The sequence below is a fragment of the Zosterops lateralis genome (genome assembly GCF_965231275.1).
Source record: "Zosterops lateralis genome assembly, chromosome: 29".
Lineage (NCBI taxonomy): Eukaryota > Metazoa > Chordata > Aves > Passeriformes > Zosteropidae > Zosterops > Zosterops lateralis.
Genome location: NC_139789.1, coordinates 4,593,033 through 4,613,300, shown reverse-complemented (window position 1 = coordinate 4,613,300; position 20,268 = coordinate 4,593,033). Strand labels below are relative to the sequence as shown.

The 20,268-nt window shown below is 44.7% G+C and overlaps 2 protein-coding genes across 2 annotated transcripts in view; both read right to left on the bottom strand.

Annotated features, from left to right (window-relative positions):
- The window catches only part of CERS1 (ceramide synthase 1), a gene marked incomplete at its 5' end in the record, with an annotated part of 28,486 nt that extends 27,263 nt beyond the window's left edge, over positions 1 to 1,223 (bottom strand). Inside the window, one exon of the mRNA XM_083879839.1 lies at positions 1,002 to 1,223. Coding sequence (XP_083735965.1) covers positions 1,002 to 1,223 — 222 coding nt within the window. The remainder of the gene's footprint in view (positions 1 to 1,001) is intronic.
- Positions 1,224 to 7,593: 6,370 nt separating this feature from the next.
- COPE (COPI coat complex subunit epsilon) lies at positions 7,594 to 20,143 on the bottom strand. Its single transcript, XM_083879840.1, has 10 exons — positions 20,007 to 20,143; positions 18,763 to 18,825; positions 17,780 to 17,880; positions 16,646 to 16,798; positions 16,319 to 16,372; positions 15,731 to 15,812; positions 15,016 to 15,171; positions 13,147 to 13,215; positions 10,253 to 10,327; positions 7,594 to 8,101 (listed from the first exon to the last, which is right to left on the bottom strand). The coding sequence occupies exons 1-10, from the start codon at positions 20,121 to 20,123 to the stop codon at positions 8,054 to 8,056; spliced, it is 918 nt and encodes a 305-aa protein (XP_083735966.1). The 5' UTR covers positions 20,124 to 20,143; the 3' UTR covers positions 7,594 to 8,053.
- Between the last annotated feature and the right edge of the window lie 125 nt (positions 20,144 to 20,268).

Here is a 20,268-nt window from a genome sequence, read left to right as displayed (position 1 = left end):
AAACACCACCCAAAACCCACTCCCCAAAATCCCATCCCAAACTCCAATCCCCAAAACCCCATCCCCCCAAATTCCCACCCCAAACCCCCTCCCCATCCCCATCCCCAAACCCCATCCCGAACTGACCCTGAAAATGTGGCCGCAGCAGAGGCGGCGCAGCCAAAACCCCATCCCCAAAACCCCATCTCCATCCTCAAAACCCCATCCCCATCCCCAAAACCCCAAATTCCCATCTTAACCCCATCCCCATTGGGCACTGACCCCGAAGATGGGGCGGCAGCAGGAGCGGCACAGCCAAAATCCCATCCCCAAAACCCCATCCCAACCCCATCCCCAAAATCCCAAAATCCCATCCTAACCCCATCCCAAACCCCATCTTAACCCTCTCCCCACCCTCACCGGTCACTGACCCCGAAGATGCGGCTACAGCAGAGTTGGCGCAGCCAAAACCCCATCCAAACTCCATCCCAACCCCCTTCCTACCCCATTCCACCCCCAAAATCCCACCCCAATCCCATCCCAAACCCCAATCCCCAAAACCCCATCCCAAACCCCCTCCCCATCCCCAAACCCCCACCGGTCACTGACCGCGAAGATGCGGCGGCAGCAGAGGCGGCGCAGCCAAAACCCCATCCCAACCCCATCCCCAAAACCCCAAAATCCCATCCCAACCCCATCCCCATCACCCCAAACCCCCATCCCCAAACCCCCACCGGTCACTGACCCCGAAGATGGGGCCGCAGCAGGGGCGGCGCAGCCAAACCCCCATCCTAACCCCATCCCCAAAATCCCAAAATCCCATCCCAAACCCCATCCCAAACCCCAAAACCCCATCCCAAACCCCCTCCCCATCCCCATCGGGCACTGACCTCGAAGATGCGGCCGCAGCAGAGGCGGCGCAGCCAAAACCCCATCCCAACCCCATCCTAACCCCTCCCTACCCCATCCCCATCACCCCAAACCCCCTCCCCATCCCAATCCCATCCCCACGGGTCACTGACCGCGAAGATGCGGCGGCAGCAGAGTCGGCGCAGGGCGGTCCAGCCCAGGGCGCAGATCCCGCAGAGCAGCAGCTCGGCCCAGCCCAGGTGCGCGTTGCCGGCCCAGGTGCGGCGGGCCAGCTCCCAGCCGCAGTCCCCGCAGTCGCGGGCGGCCCGGCCCAGGCTGCCCAGGCTGTGCCGCAGCGAGTCCCCGTAGCCGGGCACGGCAGCCGGCCCGGGCATCGCGGAGCTCGGCGGGGACGGCCCCGCGCAGGCTCCGGGGGGTGGGACACGGCTCTCCCCCTCCTTCCTTCCCTTCCCTTCCCTTCCCTTTGCCCTCCCTCCTCTTTCTCCGTGCGCCGAGAGCGGTTCTCCCCCTCCTTCTCTTCCCCTTTTCCCCTCCCTCCTCCTTCTCCGTTCACCGAGAGCGGTTCTCCCCTCCTTCTATTCCCTTCCCTTTCCCAGTTCACCGAGAGAGCGGTTCTCCCCCCGCTTCTATTCTCTTCCCTTCCCCCTTTCCCCTCCCTCCTTCCCAGTTCACTGAGAGGTCGGTTCTCCCTCTCCTTCCTTTCCTTTTTCCCTTTTCCCTCCCTCCTTCTCCATGCACCGAGAGAGCGGTTCTCCCCCTCCTCCTTTTCCCTTTCCCCTCCCTCCTTCCCCTTTTCCCTCTCTTCCCTTTCCCCTCCCTCTTTCCTCGTTCACCGGGAGATCGGTTCTTCCTTTCCTTTCCTTTCCTTTCCTTTCCTTTCCTTTCCTTTCCTTTCCTTTCCTTTCCTTTCCTTTCCTTTCCTTTCCTTTCCTTTCCTTTCCTTTCCTTTCCTTTCCTTTCCTTTCCTTTCCTTTCCTTTCCTTTCCTTTCCTTTCCTTTCCTTTCCTTTCCTTTCCTTTCCTTTCCTTTCCTTTCCTTTCCTTCCCTTCCCTTCCCTTCCCTTCCCTTCCCTTCCCTTCCCTTCCCTTCCCTTCCCTTCCCTTCCCTTCCCTTCCCTTCCCTTCCCTTCCCTTCCCTTCCCTTCCCTTCCCTTCCCTTCCCTTCCCTTCCCTTCCCTTCCCTTCCCTTCCCTTCCCTTCCCTTCCCTAATAAAATTAAAAAAAAAAAATAAAAAAGGAAAAATAATTCAGTGGGAAAAGGGGGTCTGGGGTGGCAATCTGGGGGTCTCGGGTGCGAATTTGGGGGATTCGAGTGAGAATTTGGATTCCCAGGTGCCAATTTGGGGCATTCGAGTGCAAATTTGGGGGTCTCGGGTGTCCCTAGGGGGATTCAAGTGCCAATTTGGAGGATTCGAGTGAGAATTTGGAGGTCTTGGGTGCCAATTTGGGGGTCTAAGGTGCCAATTTAGGGGATTCAAGTGTGAATTTTGGGGTCTTGGGTGCCAATTTGGGGTCTCAGGTGCCACCTTGGGGCAGGTTCAGGACCTCTTGCAGTTTAAGGGCCTGGAATCATAAAATTCACCTTTAAGATGGGCCTGGAATTGTGAAATTCACTTTGAAAATGGATGTGGAGTCAAAATTCACCTTTAAGAAAGGACTGGAATAATAAAATTCACCTTTAAGATGGGCCTGGAATAATAAAATTCAATTTTAAGATGGGTCTGGAAAAATAAAATTCACCTTAAAGATGGGTCTGGAAAAATAAAATTCACTTTTCAGATGGGTCTGAAGTAGTGAAATTCACTTTAAGGACGAGTCTGGAGTAATGAAATTCACTTTTAAAATGGGCCTGGAAAAACAAACTGCACCTGTAAAAATGAAACTCCCTCCCTGAGGAAAAGACCTCACTGAGCTCCATCATCATCATCACAACACCCCTGGAGCTGCCAGAGAAAGGAAAAACCAAAATAAATCTGATTTTAACTTTAATTTTGAGCCCATCATCATCACAACACCCCTGGAACCGCCAGAAAAAAGGAAAAAAAACCAAAATAAATCTGATTTTAACTTTAATTTTGAGCCCATCATCATTGTCATCCTCAACATCATCATCACAGGCACCTCTGGAACCACCAGGAAAATGAAAAACCAAAATAAATCAGATTTTAAAGTTAATTTTGAGCTCCTCCTCCTCAAGAGAGGCCCCTTGGAACCACCAGAATAAGGAAAAAACAAAATAAATCTGTTTTAAAATTTAATTTTGAGCCCATCATCATCATAGGCACCTCTGGAACCACCAGAAAAAGAAAAAAAAAAAAACAAAATAAATGTGATTTTCACTTTAATTTCGAGCCCCTGGTGTCCCCTTTGTGTCCCCCCTGTCCCGTCCTGGGGAATTGTGGCTGTTCAGGGAATTCCAGGCGGACACTGGGCCCTTTGAGAGCCGCACAAAGGAACAGGCCCCGAGCCAGGGACGGCACAAAGGGACCTTTCAGTGTCACCGGGACGGGGGGGGACACGGGGGGACAGGGCTGGGACATGGGGACAGGGCTGGGACATGGGGACAGCCTGGGACATGGGGACAGGGCTGGGACATGGGGGGACAGCCTGGGACATGGGGACAGCCTGGGACATGGGGGACAGGGCTGGGACATGGGGGGACAGGGCTGGGACATGGGGACAGGGCTGGGACATGGGGGGACAGCCTGGGACATGGGGACAGGGCTGGGACATGGGGGGACAGCCTGGGACATGGGGACAGCCTGGGACATGGGGACAGGGCTGGGACAGGGGGACAGGGCTGGGACATGGGGGACAGGGCTGGGACATGGGGACAGGGCTGGGACATGGGGACGAGGCTGGGACATGGGGACAGGGCTGGGACATGGGGACAGGGCTGGGACACGGGGGGACAGCCTGGGACATGGGGACAGGGCTGGGACATGGGGACAGGGCTGGGACATGGGGACAGCCTGGGACATGGGGACAGGGCTGGGACATGGGGACAGCCTGGGACATGGGGACAGGGCTGAGACATGGGGACAGGGCTGGGACATGGGGGACAGGGCTGGGACATGGGGGACAGGGCTGGGACAGGGGGGGACAGGCCTGGGACATGGGGGGACAGGGCTGGGACATGGGGACAGGGCTGGGACATGGGGGACAGGGCTGGGACATGGGGACAGCCTGGGACATGGGGACAGGGCTGGGACATGGGGACAGGCTGGGACATGGGGACAGGGCTGGGACATGGGGACAGGGCTGGGACATGGGGGGACAGGCCTGGGACATGGGGACAGCCTGGGACATGGGGGGACAGTCTGGGACATGGGGGGACAGTCTGGGACAGGGGGACAGGGCTGGGACATGGGGACAGGGCTGGGACATGGGGACAGCCTGGGACATGGGGACAGGGCTGGGACATGGGGGGACAGGGCTGGGACATGGGGACAGCCTGGGACATGGGGACAGGGCTGGGACATGGGGACAGCCTGGGACATGGGGGGACAGCCTGGGACATGGGGACAGCCTGGGACAGGGGGACAGGGCAGGGACATGGGGACAGGGCTGGGACATGGGGACAGGGCTGGGACATGGGGACAGGGCAGGGACATGGGGGGACAGGGATGGGACATGGGGGACAGCCTGGGACATGGGGACAGGGCTGGGACATGGGGGGACAGGGGAAATAGTGAAACTGGGGAGAAAATTTGGGAATTAAGGAGAAAAATCATGAAATAAGGGAGAAAATTAAAAAAAAAAAAGGAAAAAGAATCCCAAAATTAGGGAGAAAATCCCAAAATTTGGGAGAAAATCCTGAAATTTGTGACATGGGGACACTACACAGCCCCCTGAGAGGGGGGGAATTCCCGAGAAAATCCCAAAATTTGGGACATGGGGACAGGGCTGGGAGCAGGGACGGGGGGTACAGGGGAAATACCGAAATTTGGGAGAAAAATTGGGGAATTCTGGAGAAAATTCTGGAATTTGGGACATGAGGACAGGGCTGGGAGCAGGGATGGGGGTACAGGGGAAATAGTGAAATTGGGGAGGAAAATTGGGGAATTAGGGAGAAAATCCTGGAATTTGGGACATGGGGACAGGGCTGAGATCAGTGAGGGGGGGGGGATTTGGGAGAAAATCCCAAAATTTGGGACATGGGGACAGGGCTGGGAGCAGGGACAGGGGGGTACAGGGGAAATATTGAAATTTGGGAGAAAATCCTGGAATTTGGGACATGGGGACAGGGCTGAGACCACTGAGAAGGGAGGAATTCAAGAGAAAATCCCAAAATTAGGGAGAAAACTCCGAAATTCTGGAGAAAATCCCAAAATTTGGGACACAGGGACACTGAAGAGACCACTGGGGGGGGGGGGTGTTACAGGGGAAATACTGAAATTTGGGAGAAAATTTGGGAATTTGGGACATGGGGACACTGCTCAGCCCCCTGAGAATTCTGGAAAAAAAATCCCAAATTCGGGCTCACAATTCCATGGGGGGGAGTGGCAAGAATTCCTAAAAATTCAGGTTGGGATTTGGGGGAAATTCCCTGGGGATTTTCTGCCATAAAAATTCCTAAAAAAAATCCAGGAATTCCTAAAAAAATTCTAGGTTTGATCCAGCAGGAATTGGGAAAAATTCCAGGAATTCTTAAAAAATCCAGGTTGGGATTTGGGGGAATTCCATGGGGATTTTCTGCCAGAAGAATTCCTAAAAAAATCCAGGAATTCCTAAAAAAAAATCCAGGAATTGGACCCAGCAGGGAAAGGGGAACATCAGTCTCAGCCTGAGCCTGTTACAGAAAGATTATTTTTATTTTTTAAATTTTTATTTTATTTATTATTTTTTTTATTTTGGGGTTTTCCCTCTGGCCAGCAGCAAACTCAGAGATTTTTAAATTTTATTTCTATTTTTATTTTATTTTGGGGTTTTCCCTCTGGCCAGCAGCAAACTCAGATTTTTAATTTTAATTTTTATTTTTAATCCCAAAAGGAATTTTTTTTTCAGCTGAGCTGGAAGAAGATGGAAAATTTGGGGATTAAATCCATGGATATGTTGGAATTTCACCTCTCCACTGTCCCCCCAGGGCTGGAATCCCAAAAATCCCACAAATCCCAAAAATTCCACACCAGAGAGACCCAGGAATGAATCCCGTGGATCAGGAAAGGTCCAGGGAAAGAATTTGGGGCTCAAACCCCAAAATTCAACCCCAAATTTGGGTGTTTTGGTTTCCAGGGGGGATTTTTTGGGTTCCTGAAGGAATTTTTGTGTCCCAGAGAGATTTTTTTGGGTTCCAGAGGTGGTTTTTTCTTTTCCCAGGGGAATTTTTTGAGTTGCTGAGACAATTTTTCACGTTCCAGAGGGAATTTCTGGGTTTCAAAGGCAATTTTTTTGTGTTCCAGAGGGGATTTTTCCTTTCCCAGAGGGAATTTGTGGGTTCCAGAAGGAATTTCTGTGTTCCAAAGGGAATTTCTGTGTTCCAGAAGGGATTTTTCTTGTTCCAACAGGAATTTCTGTGTCCCAGAGTGGAATTTTCCCTGCTCCAGAGGGAATTTCTGGGTTTCAGAAGCCACTTTTTGTCTTCCAGGGGAGATTTTTTGTCTTCCAGAGGGGATTTTTGGGTTTCAGAGGGAATTTTTTTGTGTTCCAGAAGGGATTTTTCCTGTTCCAGAGGGAATTTCTGGGTTCCAGATGAAATTTCTGTGTTCCAGGGGGAATATTTCCTGTCCCAGAGGGAATTTCTGGGTTTCAGAGGCCACTTTTTGTCTTCCAGGGGGAATTTTTTGTGTTCCAGAGGGGGTTTCTGGGTTCCAGGGGAGATTTTTTGTCTTCCAGAGGGGATTTTCCATGTTCCAGAGATGACTTCCATGTTCCAGAGGGGATTTTTGGGTTCAGAGGGAATTTCTTGTGTTCCAGGGGGAATTTTCCCTGTTCCAGAGACGATTTCTGGGTTCCAGAGGGGATTTTTTTGTGTTCTGGAGGGGATTTTCCATGTTCCAGATGAAATTTCTGTGTTCCAGGGGTAAATTCCCTGTTCCAGGGGGAATTTCTGGACTCCAGAAGGAATTTCTGGGCTCCAGGGGGAATTTTCCCTGTCCCAAAAGGAATTTCTGGGTTCCAGAGGCCTTTTTTGTGTTCCAGAAGGGATTTTCCCTTTCCCAAAGGGAATTTCTGTGTCCCAGAGTGGAATTTTCTCTGCTCCAGAGGGAATTTCTGGGTTTCAGAGGTGGTTTTTTGTGTCCCAGGGGGAATTTTTTGTCTTCCAGATGGGATTTCTGGGTTCCAGAGATGATTTTTCATGTTGCAGATGAAATTTGTGTGTCCCAGGGGTAACAGTCCCTGTTCCAGAGGGGATTTTTGTGTTCCAGGGGAGATTTCTTGTCTTCCTGAGGGGATTTTCCACGTTCCAGATGAAATTTCTGTGTCCCAGAGGGAATTTTCCCTGTCCCAGAGTGTATTTTCCTTGTCCCAAAAGTAATTTCTGACTTCTAGAGGAGATTTCTGAGTTCCAAAGGGAATTTTTCATGTCCCAAAGTGGGATTTTTCCCTTCTCCAGGGGGAATTTCTGGGTTTCAGGGGTGGGTTTTTGTGTCCCAGGGGGGATTTCTGAATTCCAGAGGAGATTTCTGAGTTCCAAAGGGAATTTTCTATGTCCCAGAGTGGAATTTTCCCTGTTCCAGAGGGATTTTCTGGGTTTCAGGGGTGTTTTTTTGTGTTCCAGGGGGGATTTCTAAACTCCAGAGGCTTTTATGTCCCAGAGGGAATTTTCCCTGCTCCAGAAGGGATTTTTCATGTCCCAGGGTGTATTTCTGAATTCCAGAGGCATTTCTGTGTCCCAGAGGGAATTTTCCCTGTCCCAGAGTGTATTTCCCCTGTTCCAGAGGGAATTTCTGCATTCCAGAGGGGATTTCTGAGTTCCAAAGGGAATTTTTCCTGTCCCAGAGTGTATTTTCCTTGTCCCAGAGGGGATTTCTGCATTCCAGAGGGGATTTCTGAGTTCCAAAGGGAATTTTCCCTGTCCCAAGTGGGATTTTCCCTGTCCCAGAGGGGATTTCTGCATTCCAGAGGGGATTTCTGAGTTCCAAAGGGAATTTTCCCTGTCCCAAAGTGGATTTTCCCTGTCCCAGAGGGGATTTCTGAGTTCCAAAGGGAATTTTTCCTGTCCCCAAGTGGGATTTTCCCTGCTCCAGAGGGAATTCCCCTCCTCAGGCACTGGGGGCGTATTGCAGGGCCAGACGGTCAAAGTCGTTCTCCTGCAAAACCACAACCGGAATAATAAAAATAAAACCCCATTTCCAATTCACCGTTAATTAATAATTAATGGCTCATTTCCCAATCAATCATCCTCCAATTTATATTTATTACTTCTCCTTTCTGGCTCCCTAAAAAACTGAAGGAATTCCAGCAGTAAATCCCATCCCATCATTTATTTTTTAATATAATGTAATATAATATAATACAATACAATACAATACAATATAATATAATATAATATAATATAATATAATATAATATAATACAATACAATACAATATAATACAATATAATATAATACAATATAATACAATATAATATAATATAATACAATATAATATAAATATATAATAATATATATAATTAAATATAATATTTAAATATCTATTATATTTAAATATTAACTTTTAATATATAATATGATAAATATTTAAATATTAACTTTTAAAATATTAACTATTTACTATTTAAATATTAACAAAATATTAACTATTTAAATATATTTTATTATAAATAATATAACAAGATTATATTTTAATATAATTTATATATATATATAATATATTATATTAATATATATATTTTATATATATATAATGTTTTTTCCCTTTCCTCTCTTTTGTTATATTTAAATATTAACTTTTAATACATAATATGATAAATATTCAAATATTTATTATATTTAAATATTAACTTTTTAAATAATAACCATTTACTACTTAAATATTAACTAAATATTAACTGTTTAAATATCATATTTTATTATAAATAATATAACAAGATTATATTCTAATATAATTTCTATATATGTTATATTAATATATATATATAATATATATAATGTTTTTTCCCTTTCCTCTCTTTTATTATATTTAAATATTAACTTTTAATATATAATATAATAAATATTTAAATATTTATTGTATTCAAATATTAACTTTTTAAACATTAACTATTTACTATTTAAATATTAACTATTAACTAAATATTAACTACTTAAATATTATACTTTATTATAAATAATATAACATTATATTTTAATATAATTTATATATATATATTATATTATATTAATATATATATTTTATATATATAATGTTTTTTCCCTTTCCTCTCTTTTATTATATTTAAATATTAACTTTTAATACATAATATAATAAATATTCAAATATTTATTATATTTAAATATTAACTTTTTAAAAATTAACTTTTTAAAAATTAACTATTTACTATTTAAATATTAACTATTAACTAAATATTAACTATTTAAATAGTATACTTTATTATAAATAATATAACATTATATTTTAATATAATATAATATATATATTATATTATATTAATATATATAAAAATATATATATATAATGTTTTTTCCCTTTCCTCTATTTTATTATATTTAAACATTAACTTTTAATATATAATATAATAAATATTCAAATATTTATTATATTTAAATATTAACTTTTTAAATAATAACCATTTACTACTTAAGTATTAACTAAATATTAACTGTTTAAATATTATATTTTATTATAAATAATATAACAAGATTATATTTTAATATAATTTATATATATGTTATATTAATATATATATAATATATATAATGTTTTTTCCCTTTCCTCTCTTTTATTATATTTAAATATTAACTTTTAACATATATAATAAATATTTAAATATTTATTGTATTCAAATATTAACTTTTTAAACATTAACTATTTACTATTTAAATATTAACTAAATATTAACCATTTAAATATATTTTATTATAAATAATATAACAAGATTATATTTTTAATATAATTTAATATACATATAATTAATATAATTTTATATGTATTATATATATATATAAAATATAATTTTTTTCCCTTTCCTCTCTCTCCCCCCAAAAAAAATCCCAAATTTTTTTTTTGGAGCACAAATTTTCCCACCTGGATTAAAAAAAAATAAAAAATCTGCATTTCAACAGCTTTTTCTTTTTCCAGGCTTAAAATTCCTTTAAAAAATTGGGAAAATTCAAGGAGCTGGAGCTGCTCCCTGAGGATTTTTACAAGAAACTCCCTGAGCTCCATCAAAACATGGAAAAATTCAATTTATTTGATTGATTTTTATTATTATTTAGATTTTTTTTTTCTCTTTCTTACCTTGGCCTGGTATTCCTTGATGAAGGGATGGTTTTTGTGAGCATCTTTCAGCTGGGACAGGTAACGATTGGTCACCTGGAGGGGATAAAAAAAAATTAATTTTGAGTTAAAAACCACCAAAATGTGGTTTATTTACACCCAAAATCCTGATTTTTTTTTCACTGTTCCGATTGAAACCAGTAGGATCTTGAAATAAAGAATAAAAATACTATAAAAATCGATTTTCAGTGGTGGTTTAAAGTTAATAAAATAAAATCAGGAAAAACTGAAATTAGAATTCGAAATTTTTCTGTCCCAGGTTTGGGGGTTTTTTTTCTTCAATAAATTGGAATTATGGGATGGTTTGGGTTGGAATTTTTAGGGATCAATTCCCATTATTCAAAAACATTTTCCTTTTGCTGGGGAAGGGCAGAATTGCAGGAAAATCCAGAATTACAGGAAAAAAAAAACAGAACTGCAGAGGAAAAGGCAGAATTGCAGGGGAAAAAATAGAATTGCAGGAAAAAAACCAGAATTTCAGGCGAAAAAAACAGAATTGGAGGAGAAAAAATAGAACTGCAGGGGGGAAAATAGAATTGAAGGGGGAAAAAAAAATTGAAGGGGGGAAAAGGCAGAATTGCAGGAAAAGGCAGAATTTCAGGAGGGAAAAAACCCCAGAATTTCAGGGGGAAAAATCCAGAATTGCAAGAAAATCCAGAATTGAGAAAATGCCAAAATTGCAGGGAGAAAAAAAACAGAACTGTAGGAAAATCCAGAATTGAGAAAAGGCCAGAATTGGAGGGGGAAAAGCCAGAATTCCAGGGGAAAAAATAGAATTTCAGGAAATGGCAGAACTGTAGGAAAAGGCAGAACTGCAGGAAAATCCAGATTTCCAGGAAAATCCAGATCTGCAGGAAGAAGGAAAATTGCAGGGGAAAAAAACCAGAACTCCAAGAAAAAAACAGAATTGCAGGAAAGTCCAGAATTGCAGAGGAAAAAAACAGAATTGCAGAGGAAAAAAACAGAATTGCAGGAAAAGCCAGAATTGAGAAAATGCCAGAATTGCAGGGGAAAAAAATCAGAATTGAGAAAATGCCAGAACTGAGGAAAATCCAAAATTGAGGAAAATCCAGAATTTCAGGAAAAGCCCAGAATTGCAGGAAAAATCCCAGAATTGCAGGAAAAATCCCAGAATTGCAGGAAAAATCCCAGAATTGCAGGAAAATCCCAGAACTGCAGGAAAAATTCCAGAATTGCAGGAAAAATTCCAGAATTGCAGGGAAATCCCAGAATTGCAGGAAAAATCCCAGAATTGCAGGGAAAGCCCAGAATTGCAGGAAAAATCCCAGAATTGCAGGGAAAGCCCAGAATTGCAGGAAAAATCCCAGAATTGCAGGAAAAATCCCAGAACTGAGGAAAATCCAGAATTGAGGAAAATCCAGAATTTCAGGAAAATCCCAGAATTGCAGGAAAAAACCCCAGAATTGAGAAAAAGCCAGAATTGCAGGGGGAAAAACAGAATTGCAGGGAAATCCCAGAATTGCAGGAAAAAAATCCCAGAATTGCAGGAAAAAAATCCCAGAATTGCAGGGAAATCCCAGAATTGCAGGGAAAGCCCAGAATTGCAGGGAAATCCCAGAATTGCAGGGAAATCCCAGAATTTCGGGGAAAAATCCCAGAACTGAGGAAAATCCAGAATTTCAGGAAAATCCCAGAATTGCAGGAAAATCCCAGAATTGCAGGGAAATCCCAGAATTGCAGGAAAAATCCCAGAATTGCAGGAAAAGCCCAGAATTGCAGGAAAATCCCAGAATTGCAGGAAAAATCCCAGAATTGCAGGAAAAATCCCAGAACTGAGGAAAATCCAGAATTCCACGAAAATCCCAGAATTGCAGGAAAAGCCCAGAATTGCAGGGAAATCCCAGAATTGCAGGAAAAATCCCAGAATTGCAGGAAAATCCCAGAATTGCAGGAAAAATCCCAGAATTGCAGGAAAATCCCAGAATTGCAGGAAAAATCCCAGAATTGCAGGGAAATCCCAGAATTTCAGGAAAAGCCCAGAATTGCAGGAAAAATCCCAGAATTTCAGGAAAAGCCCAGAATTGCAGGGAAATCCCAGAATTGCAGGAAAAAACCCCAGAAATGAGAAAAAGCCAGAATTGCAGGGGGAAAAACAGAATTGCAGGAAAAGCCCAGAATTGCAGGAAAAATCCCAGAATTGCAGGGAAAATTCCAGAACTGAGGAAAATCCAGAATTGAGGAAAATCCAGAATTTCAGGAAAATCCCAGAATTGCAGGGAAAGCCCAGAACTGCAGGAAAAATTCCAGAATTGCAGGAAAAATTCCAGAATTGCAGGGAAAATCCCAGAACTGAGGAAAATCCAGAATTGAGGAAAAATCCCAGAATTTCAGGAAAAGCCCAGAATTGTAGGAAAAAACCCCAGAATTGAGAAAAAGCCAGAATTGCAGGGGGAAAAACAGAATTGCAGGAAAAGCCCAGAATTGCAGGGAAATCCCAGAATTGCAGGGAAAATTCCAGAATTGCAGGAAAAATTCCAGAATTGCAGGAAAAAAATCCCAGAATTGCAGGGAAAGCCCAGAATTGCAGAGAAAATCCCAGAATTGCAGGAAAAGCCCAGAATTGCAGGGAAATCCCAGAATTGCAGGAAAAATCCCAGAATTTCAGGAAAATCCAGAATTGCAGGGAAATCCCAGAACTGCAGGGAAATCCCAGAACTGCAGGGAAATCCCAGAACTGCAGGAAAAATCCCAGAATTGCAGGGAAATCCCAGAATTGCAGGAAAAATCCCAGAACTGAGGAAAATCCAGAATTTCAGGAAAATCCCAGAATTTCAGGAAAAAAAACCCAGAATTGCAGGAAAAAGCCCAGAATTGCAGGGAAAGCCCAGTCTCACCTCGGGGGCCTTGCCCAGGTGCTGGGACAGCACCACCAGGTTCAGCAGGGTCTCAGGGTGGCTGCTGTCCTGCAAAATAAAAATGAGATTATTCCAGGAAGAGAGGGACAGACACAGGGAGGGGATTTGGGATGAAATTCCTACAGAAATCTGGGGCTGAACCAGCCCTGGGAGGGTCCCAGGGTTGTGGAGATGAAATGAAATGAAATAAAATAAAATAGAAAATAAAATATAAAAATAATTTTTAAAATAAAATTTAAAAACCCACAGTAAAATAAAATATAGTTAAATAAAACAGAGTAAAATAAAATATGATATACCATGATAAAATATATGCATATGTAGATAAAATAAATAAATATGTAATATGTATAATAAATATATATAATATATAATAAATATATATTTTATATATATACCATAATAAAAAGATGTAAAATAAAATAAAAAATAGAAAAATAAAGTGTAATGAAATAAAATATAAAGTACAATAAAACGCAGTAAGATAAAAAAATACAGTAAAATAAAATACAACACAACAGAATAAAATAATAGAAAGTTAAAATAAAGACAAAATTAAACCAGAATAAACCAGAATAAGATAGAATAGAATAAAATAGAAAAGAATAGAACAGAATAAAATAGAATAGAGTAAAATAAAACAGAATAAAGTAAAGTAAAATAAAGTAAAATAAAATAAAGTAAAATAAAGTAAAATAAAGTAAAATAAAATAAAGCAAAATAAAATAAAATAAAGCAAAATAAAATAAAATAAAGTAAAATAAAGTAGAATAAAATAAAGTAAAATAAAGTAAAATAAAATAAAATAAAATAAAATAAAGCAAAATAAAATAAAATAAACCCCCTCCCAACCCAAATCACTGTGGAACCCCAAGCAGAGCCAGATAGATCCACAACTGCCCATTCCTGTGGGTTGGAAGAGGAAAACTCCAGCTGGAGCTGGAATTGCAATGGGAATTAGAGTGGAATCCCAGTGGGATTGCAGTGGGATTGCAGTGGGATTGGCAGTGAGGATTGCAGTGAGGATTGCAGGGGGAATTGCAGCTGGAATCACAATGGGAATTGCAATGGGAACTGCAGTGGGATTGCAGAGGGAACTACAATGGGAATCACAATGGGATTGCAGTGGGATTGGCAGCAGGGATTGCAATGGGAATCACCATGGGATTGCAGTGGGGTTGGCAGCAGGGATTACAATGGGAATCACAATGGGATTGCAGTGGGATTGGCAGCAGGGATTGCAGTGGGGATTGGCAGCAGGGATTACAATGGGAATCACAATGGGATTGCAGTGGGGATTGGCAGCAGGGATTGCAGTGGAGATTGGCAGCAGGGATTGCAGTGGGGATTGGCAGGGGGATTGCAGCGGGAATTACATCAGGGATTGCAGGGGGATTGGCAGTGGGATTGGCCTGGAATTGCAATGGGAATCACAATGGGATTGCAGGGGAAAATGGAGGGGAATCACAGTGGAATCGCAGTAGAATTGCAGCAGGGATTGCAGGGGGATTGGCAGCAGGATTGCAGCAGGGATTGCAGGGGAATCACAATGGGATTGCAGCAGGGATTTCAGGGGGATTGCAGTGGGGATTGCAGCAGGGATTGGCAGTGAGATTGACAGCAGGGATTGCAGTGGGATTGTCAGTTGGGATTGCAGCAGGGAATTGCAATGGTCATTGCAGTGGGATTGCAGTGGGATTGGTATCAGGGATTGCAGCAGGGGAATTGTAGCAGGGATTACAGCAGGGATTGGCAGCAGGGAATTGCCACCAGGGAATTGCAATGGTAATCGCAGTGGGATTGCAGTGGGATCGGCACCAGGAATTGCAGCAGGAATTGCAGCAGTACCTTGTCCAGGGCCTCCTGCAGCAGCCCCTCGGCCTCGTCCCAGCGGCCCTGGCCCATGGCACAGGCCGCCTGCCCGTTGAGCAGCAGCAGCGAGGGGGAGCAGCGCTCCGCCAGCTCCTGGAAGGTGTAAAACGCCTCCTGCAGCTTCTCCCCGCCCTGCAACGGCCACAGAGACCTTCCCTCAGCTGGAATCCCATCCTCAGGTCATTCCCTGAGCTGGAGTCCCATCCTCAGGTCATTCCCTCAGCTGGGAATTCCCCAGGAGTTCCCCATTTCCACCTACAGGTCACTGCCAGGGCTGGAATTACAGCCAAGGGTCATCCCCTGAGCTGGGAAATCCTGAATTCCATCCTCAGGGTCACTCCTTGAGCTGGGAATTCCCATTTCCATCCTTAGGGTCACTCCCTGAGCTGGGAATTACAGCCAAGGGTCATTCCCTGAGCTGGGATTCCTCATTTCCATCCTGAGGTCATTCCCTGAACTGGAAATTCCCGATTTCCATCCTCAGGGTCACTCCTTGAGCTGGGAATTCCCCATCTCCATCCTCAGGGTCATTCCCTGAGCTGGGAATTCCATCCTGAGGTCATTCCCCGAGCTGGGAATTCTCCATTTCCATTGTCAGGGTCAGCAGAGCAGCTCCCCATCCTCCTCTGGGATATTTTGGGGATATTTTGGGAATATTTTGGGGATATTTTGGGACTCCCTGGACACCCACCAAGGCCAGGTTCACCCAGGCTGTGGCCAGCTGGGTCAGGGTGGCATCCTCATCCTGCTCCTGCATTTTCTTCAGCTCCTTCCTGCAGGAAAAGTGGGAAGTACAAAGGGAAAGGAATTTCAGTGCAAAAACAAAAGCTGGGGGGAATTTTCCCCTCGAGTTTTTCATGTTTTATTTCAAAATAAAAACTAGGAGAGGCATAGTTTGATTCCAGGAAAAGGGGGGGGGGAATGGGGAAGAAAAGGGGGGGAAGAAAAAGGGGGGGGGAAGAAAAAGGGGGAAAGGAAAAGGCGGGAAGGAAAAAGGCGGGAAAGAAAAAGGCGGGAAAGAAAAAGGCGGGAAAGGAAAAGGCGGGAAAGGAAAAGGCGGGAAAGGAAAAGGCGGGAAAGAAAAAGGCGGGAAAGAAAAAGGCGGGAAAGAAAAAGGCGGGAAAGGAAAAAGGCGGGAAAGAAAAAGGCGGGAAAGAAAAAGGCGGGAAGGAAAAGGCGGGAAGGAAAAGGGGAAAAGGAGATGGAAAGCAAAAGGAAAGAAAAGGGGAAATCAAAAGGGAAAAGGGAAAAAGGAAAAGTGACAAGGGCTCAGTCCCACCTGGCCAGGTCGACCCTGTCGAGCTTCAGCAGGATCTGGATCATCATGGCCAAGCTGCAGGACAAGAGCACAGGGATGGATCCAGGATTCCCCAATCCTGGGATCCAGCTCAGGAGCAGCCCCTGGCACAGATCCCAGAGAATTCCCAGAGAATCCCCCAGAGTGATCCCAAAACCCCTCAGAGTGACCCCAAAGCTCCCCAGAGTGACCCCAACATTCCTCAGAGACCCCAAACCCCTCCAGAGTGACCCCAAACCTCTCCAGAATGACCCCAAATCCCCCCAGAGCCCCAGCAGAGGCTGCTGTTCCCATTTTTAGGTCCCCCACCATTCCAGGCTGTCCCCCTGGTGCAGGGCCCTGAGGGCAGAGTCGGGGTTCTGGTGGTGGCAGTAGATGGACGCTGCCATCAGCAGGAAGGTGCAGTTGGTCACGTCCAGGCTCTTGGACATCTTCTTGTCCAGCTCGGCCACGATGGAGTCCCTGGGGAGAGGGGAAATGGGGGGGAAATGAAGAGAAAATGGGGGGGAAATGGAAAAAAAAATGTGAGAAAATTGGAGAGAAAATGGGAGGAAAAATGGGGGGGGAATGAGGAGAAAATGGGGAGAAAATGCAGAGAAAGTGGGGAGAAAAATGTGAAAAAATGGGGGAAAATGGGAGAGAAAAATGGGGGAGAAAATGGGAAGGAAAAAATGGGAGGGAAAAAATGGGAGGGAAAAAATGGGAGGGGAAAATGGGAGGGGAAAATGGGAGGGAAAAAATGGGAGGGAAAAAATGGGAGGGGAAAAATGGGAGGGAAAAATGGGAGGGAGAAAATGTGAGGGAAAAATGGGAGGGAAAAATGGGAGGGAAAAAATGGGAGGGAAAAAATGGGAGGGAAAAAATGGGAGGGAAATGAGACAAAATGGGGAGAAAGTGGGAGAAAATGGGGAAGAAAAATAGGAAATGGAGGGGGAAGGGGGAGAAAATGTGAAGAAAAAATGGGAGGAGAAATGGGAGAAAATGGGAGGAAAAACAGGAGGAAAAGGGGGGGAAATGGGGGGAGAAAAATCGGGAGAAAAGGGAGAAAATGGGGGGAGAAAATGTGAGGAAAAAATGGGAGGGAAAAAATGGGAGGGAAAAAAGGGAGAAGGGAGAAGAAAAAGGGAGAAGAGGGGAGGGGAAAAATGGGAAGAAATTGGAGAAAACAAGGGAAAATGGGGGAGAAAGTGGGGGAAAAAAGAGGAGGAAAATGAGGGGAAATGGGAGGGAAAAATGGGACAAATTTGGAGAAAATGGGAGAAAACAGGAGACACTCATTTGGCTGCTCCAAGGGTTTAAAATCCCTTTAAAATCCCCTCCACCCCCAAAAAAACTCCTGGAATTTTAGGAATTTTATGAATTCCACCCCTCAGACCCCCCTGATCCTGTGGATTTTTCCAGGTGGGATCATTCCCTGCAGGTCAGGTTTGGATCTTCCCTCACCTCTGGTTGTCCTTGGCCAGGAACTCTGCAAACATCCTCACAGCCTGCAGCTCGGGGCTGGCATTGGCCTTGATCTCATCCAGGACCACCCCAAACTTCCTCTGGGAAAGGGAGGGAAAACAGGGGAAAAGTGAAAAAAAAAGGTTAAAAAAAAAGGGGGGGGGAAAGGGGAAAAAATGAAAATAAAAAAAAAAGTTTAAAAAAGGGGGGGGAATGAAAAAAAAGTGAAAAAAAGTGGAAAAAGTGGGAAAAACGTGGGAAAAAAAAAGTGGAAAAAAAGTGGAAAAAAAGTGGAAAAAAGAGGGGGGAAAGGGGGGAAAATGATGAAATAAAATTATGAAATCATATTAGCTTACAAAAAATAATAAAGGGCTATAAACAAATATAATAATGGAAAAAAAAAAAGAAAATTAATTTGCCTTAAGAAAGGGACATAATAAATTGATTAAACAGAATAAGGAAATAAAATGAGATTTAAAAAAAGGAGATTGAGATGATATAATGGAATAAAACAACAGAACAGAATAGCAGAATAATAGAACAGGATAGAGAAATAAAATAATGGAACAGAATAATGAAACAGAATAACGGAATAAAATAGTGGAATAAAGCAATGGAATAATAGAATAAAACAATGGAATGGAACAGTAGAATAAAAGAATGGAATAGAGGAAGGGAATAGAGAAATGCAATAATGAAATGAAATGAAATAGTAGAACAAAATAGTGAAATGAAATAATGGAATAAACCAATGGAATAATGGAATAAAATAGTGGAATAAAGCAATGGAATAATAGAATAAAGCAACAGAATAAAATAATGGAATGAAATAGCAGAATAGAACAATGGAATGGAAAAACGGAATAAAACAGAGGAACGGAATAATAAAATAAAACAGCAGAATAGAAGAGCAGAATAAAACAATGGAATAAACCAAGGGAAGACAGGAAGACAAGAAGACAGGAATGAACCCCTGTGCTGACCTGTGCGATGTAGGCGCGGTACAGGAACACGTCCCGCTCCACCTCCCGCTGCGGGCTGGACGGCTGGGAGAGACACACAGGGGTCAGGGCTGGGCATTCAAACCCAAACATAAACCCAAACAAACCCAAACCCCGGGGCTGGACGGCTGGGAGAGACACACAGGGGTCAGGGCTGGGGATACCCAAACATAAACCCAAACAAACCCAAACCCCGGGGCTGGACGGCTGGGAGAGACACACAGGGGTCAGGGCTGGGCATTCAAACCCAAACATAAACCCAAACATAAACCCAAACCCCGGGGCTGGACGGCTGGGAGAGACACACAGGGGTCAGGGCTGGGCATTCAAACCCAAACATAAACCCAAATCAAACCCAAACCAAACCCAAACCCCTGGGCTGGACGGCTGGGAGAGACACACAGGGGTCAGGGCTGGGCATTCAAACCCAAACATAAACCCAAATCAAACCCAAACCAAACCCAAACCCCTGGGCTGGACGGCTGGGAGAGACACACAGGGGTCAGGGCTGGGCATTCAAACCCAAATATGGACCCAAACAAACCCAAACCCCGGGGCTGGACGGCTGGGAGAGACACACAGGGGTCAGGGCACCCAAACCCAAACATAAACCCAACCCAAACCCAAAACCTGGGGCTGGGGGGACCCCAGACCCAAACATGGACCCAAACAAACCCAAACGCCAGGGCTGAGGGCACCCAAACACTAAAATGGACCCAAACACGAACCCAAACCTGCCCTGCACAAACCCATAACCACTCCGCAGACACAAACCTGCCCTACACAGACCCAAACCGGCCCCACACATACACGAACTGGCCCCACACAAACCAGCCCTACACAGACCCAAACCGGCCCCACACAGACACAAACCAGCCCTGCACAGACACAAACCGGCCCCAGAGGAACATGAACCTGCCCCACACGGACCCAAACCCTCCCCACACAAATCTAAACCCGCCCCACATTGACCCAAACCCGCCCCACACGGACCCAAACCCGCCCCACAGGGACCCAAACCCGCCCCACACGGACCCAAACCCGCCCCACACGGACCCAAACCCGCCCCACACGAACAAGACCCGACCCCACACAAACCCACCCCACACGGACCCAAACTCTCCCAGAACCTCCAACTCCCACCGGGGCCGCCCCACTGACCGACCCTCATGGAGCCCCCACAGCCCCGCGCTGTGCCCGGGGCAGCTCCACCCTCCCTGCCCGACCTTGGCGCGCTGCGCCTCATTAATGGCGGCCTGGTAGGCGCCGATGTAGAAGTTATTGCGGAGATCGAAGAGCTCGTCCGCCTCCCCCGCCGGGGCCGCGCCCGCCCCGGCCGCCATCGCCCTCAGACACGTCCCCGGAAGCGCCCGCGCCGCGCGGGCCGCCGGGAGCCGCCGTCTCCATGGAAACCGCCAATAGTAACGCCAGGAGGTGATGATGTCATCAGTGCGACGCATAGTAATACGTGTAGGCGGGGTTAGAGCG

Excerpts from the sequence above, each read along its gene's own strand:
- COPE (XM_083879840.1), bottom strand. The coding sequence starts at position 20,123 with ATGGCGGCCGGGGCGGGCGCGGCCCCGGCGGGGGAGGCGGACGAGCTC. Across the intron at positions 16,799-17,779 it reads CTGGCCAAGGACAACCAGAG|GGACTCCATCGTGGCCGAGC; the intron begins GTGAGGGAAGAT and ends CCCTCTCCCCAG. Across the intron at positions 15,813-16,318 it reads GACAGGGTCGACCTGGCCAG|GAAGGAGCTGAAGAAAATGC; the intron begins GTGGGACTGAGC and ends CTTTTCCTGCAG.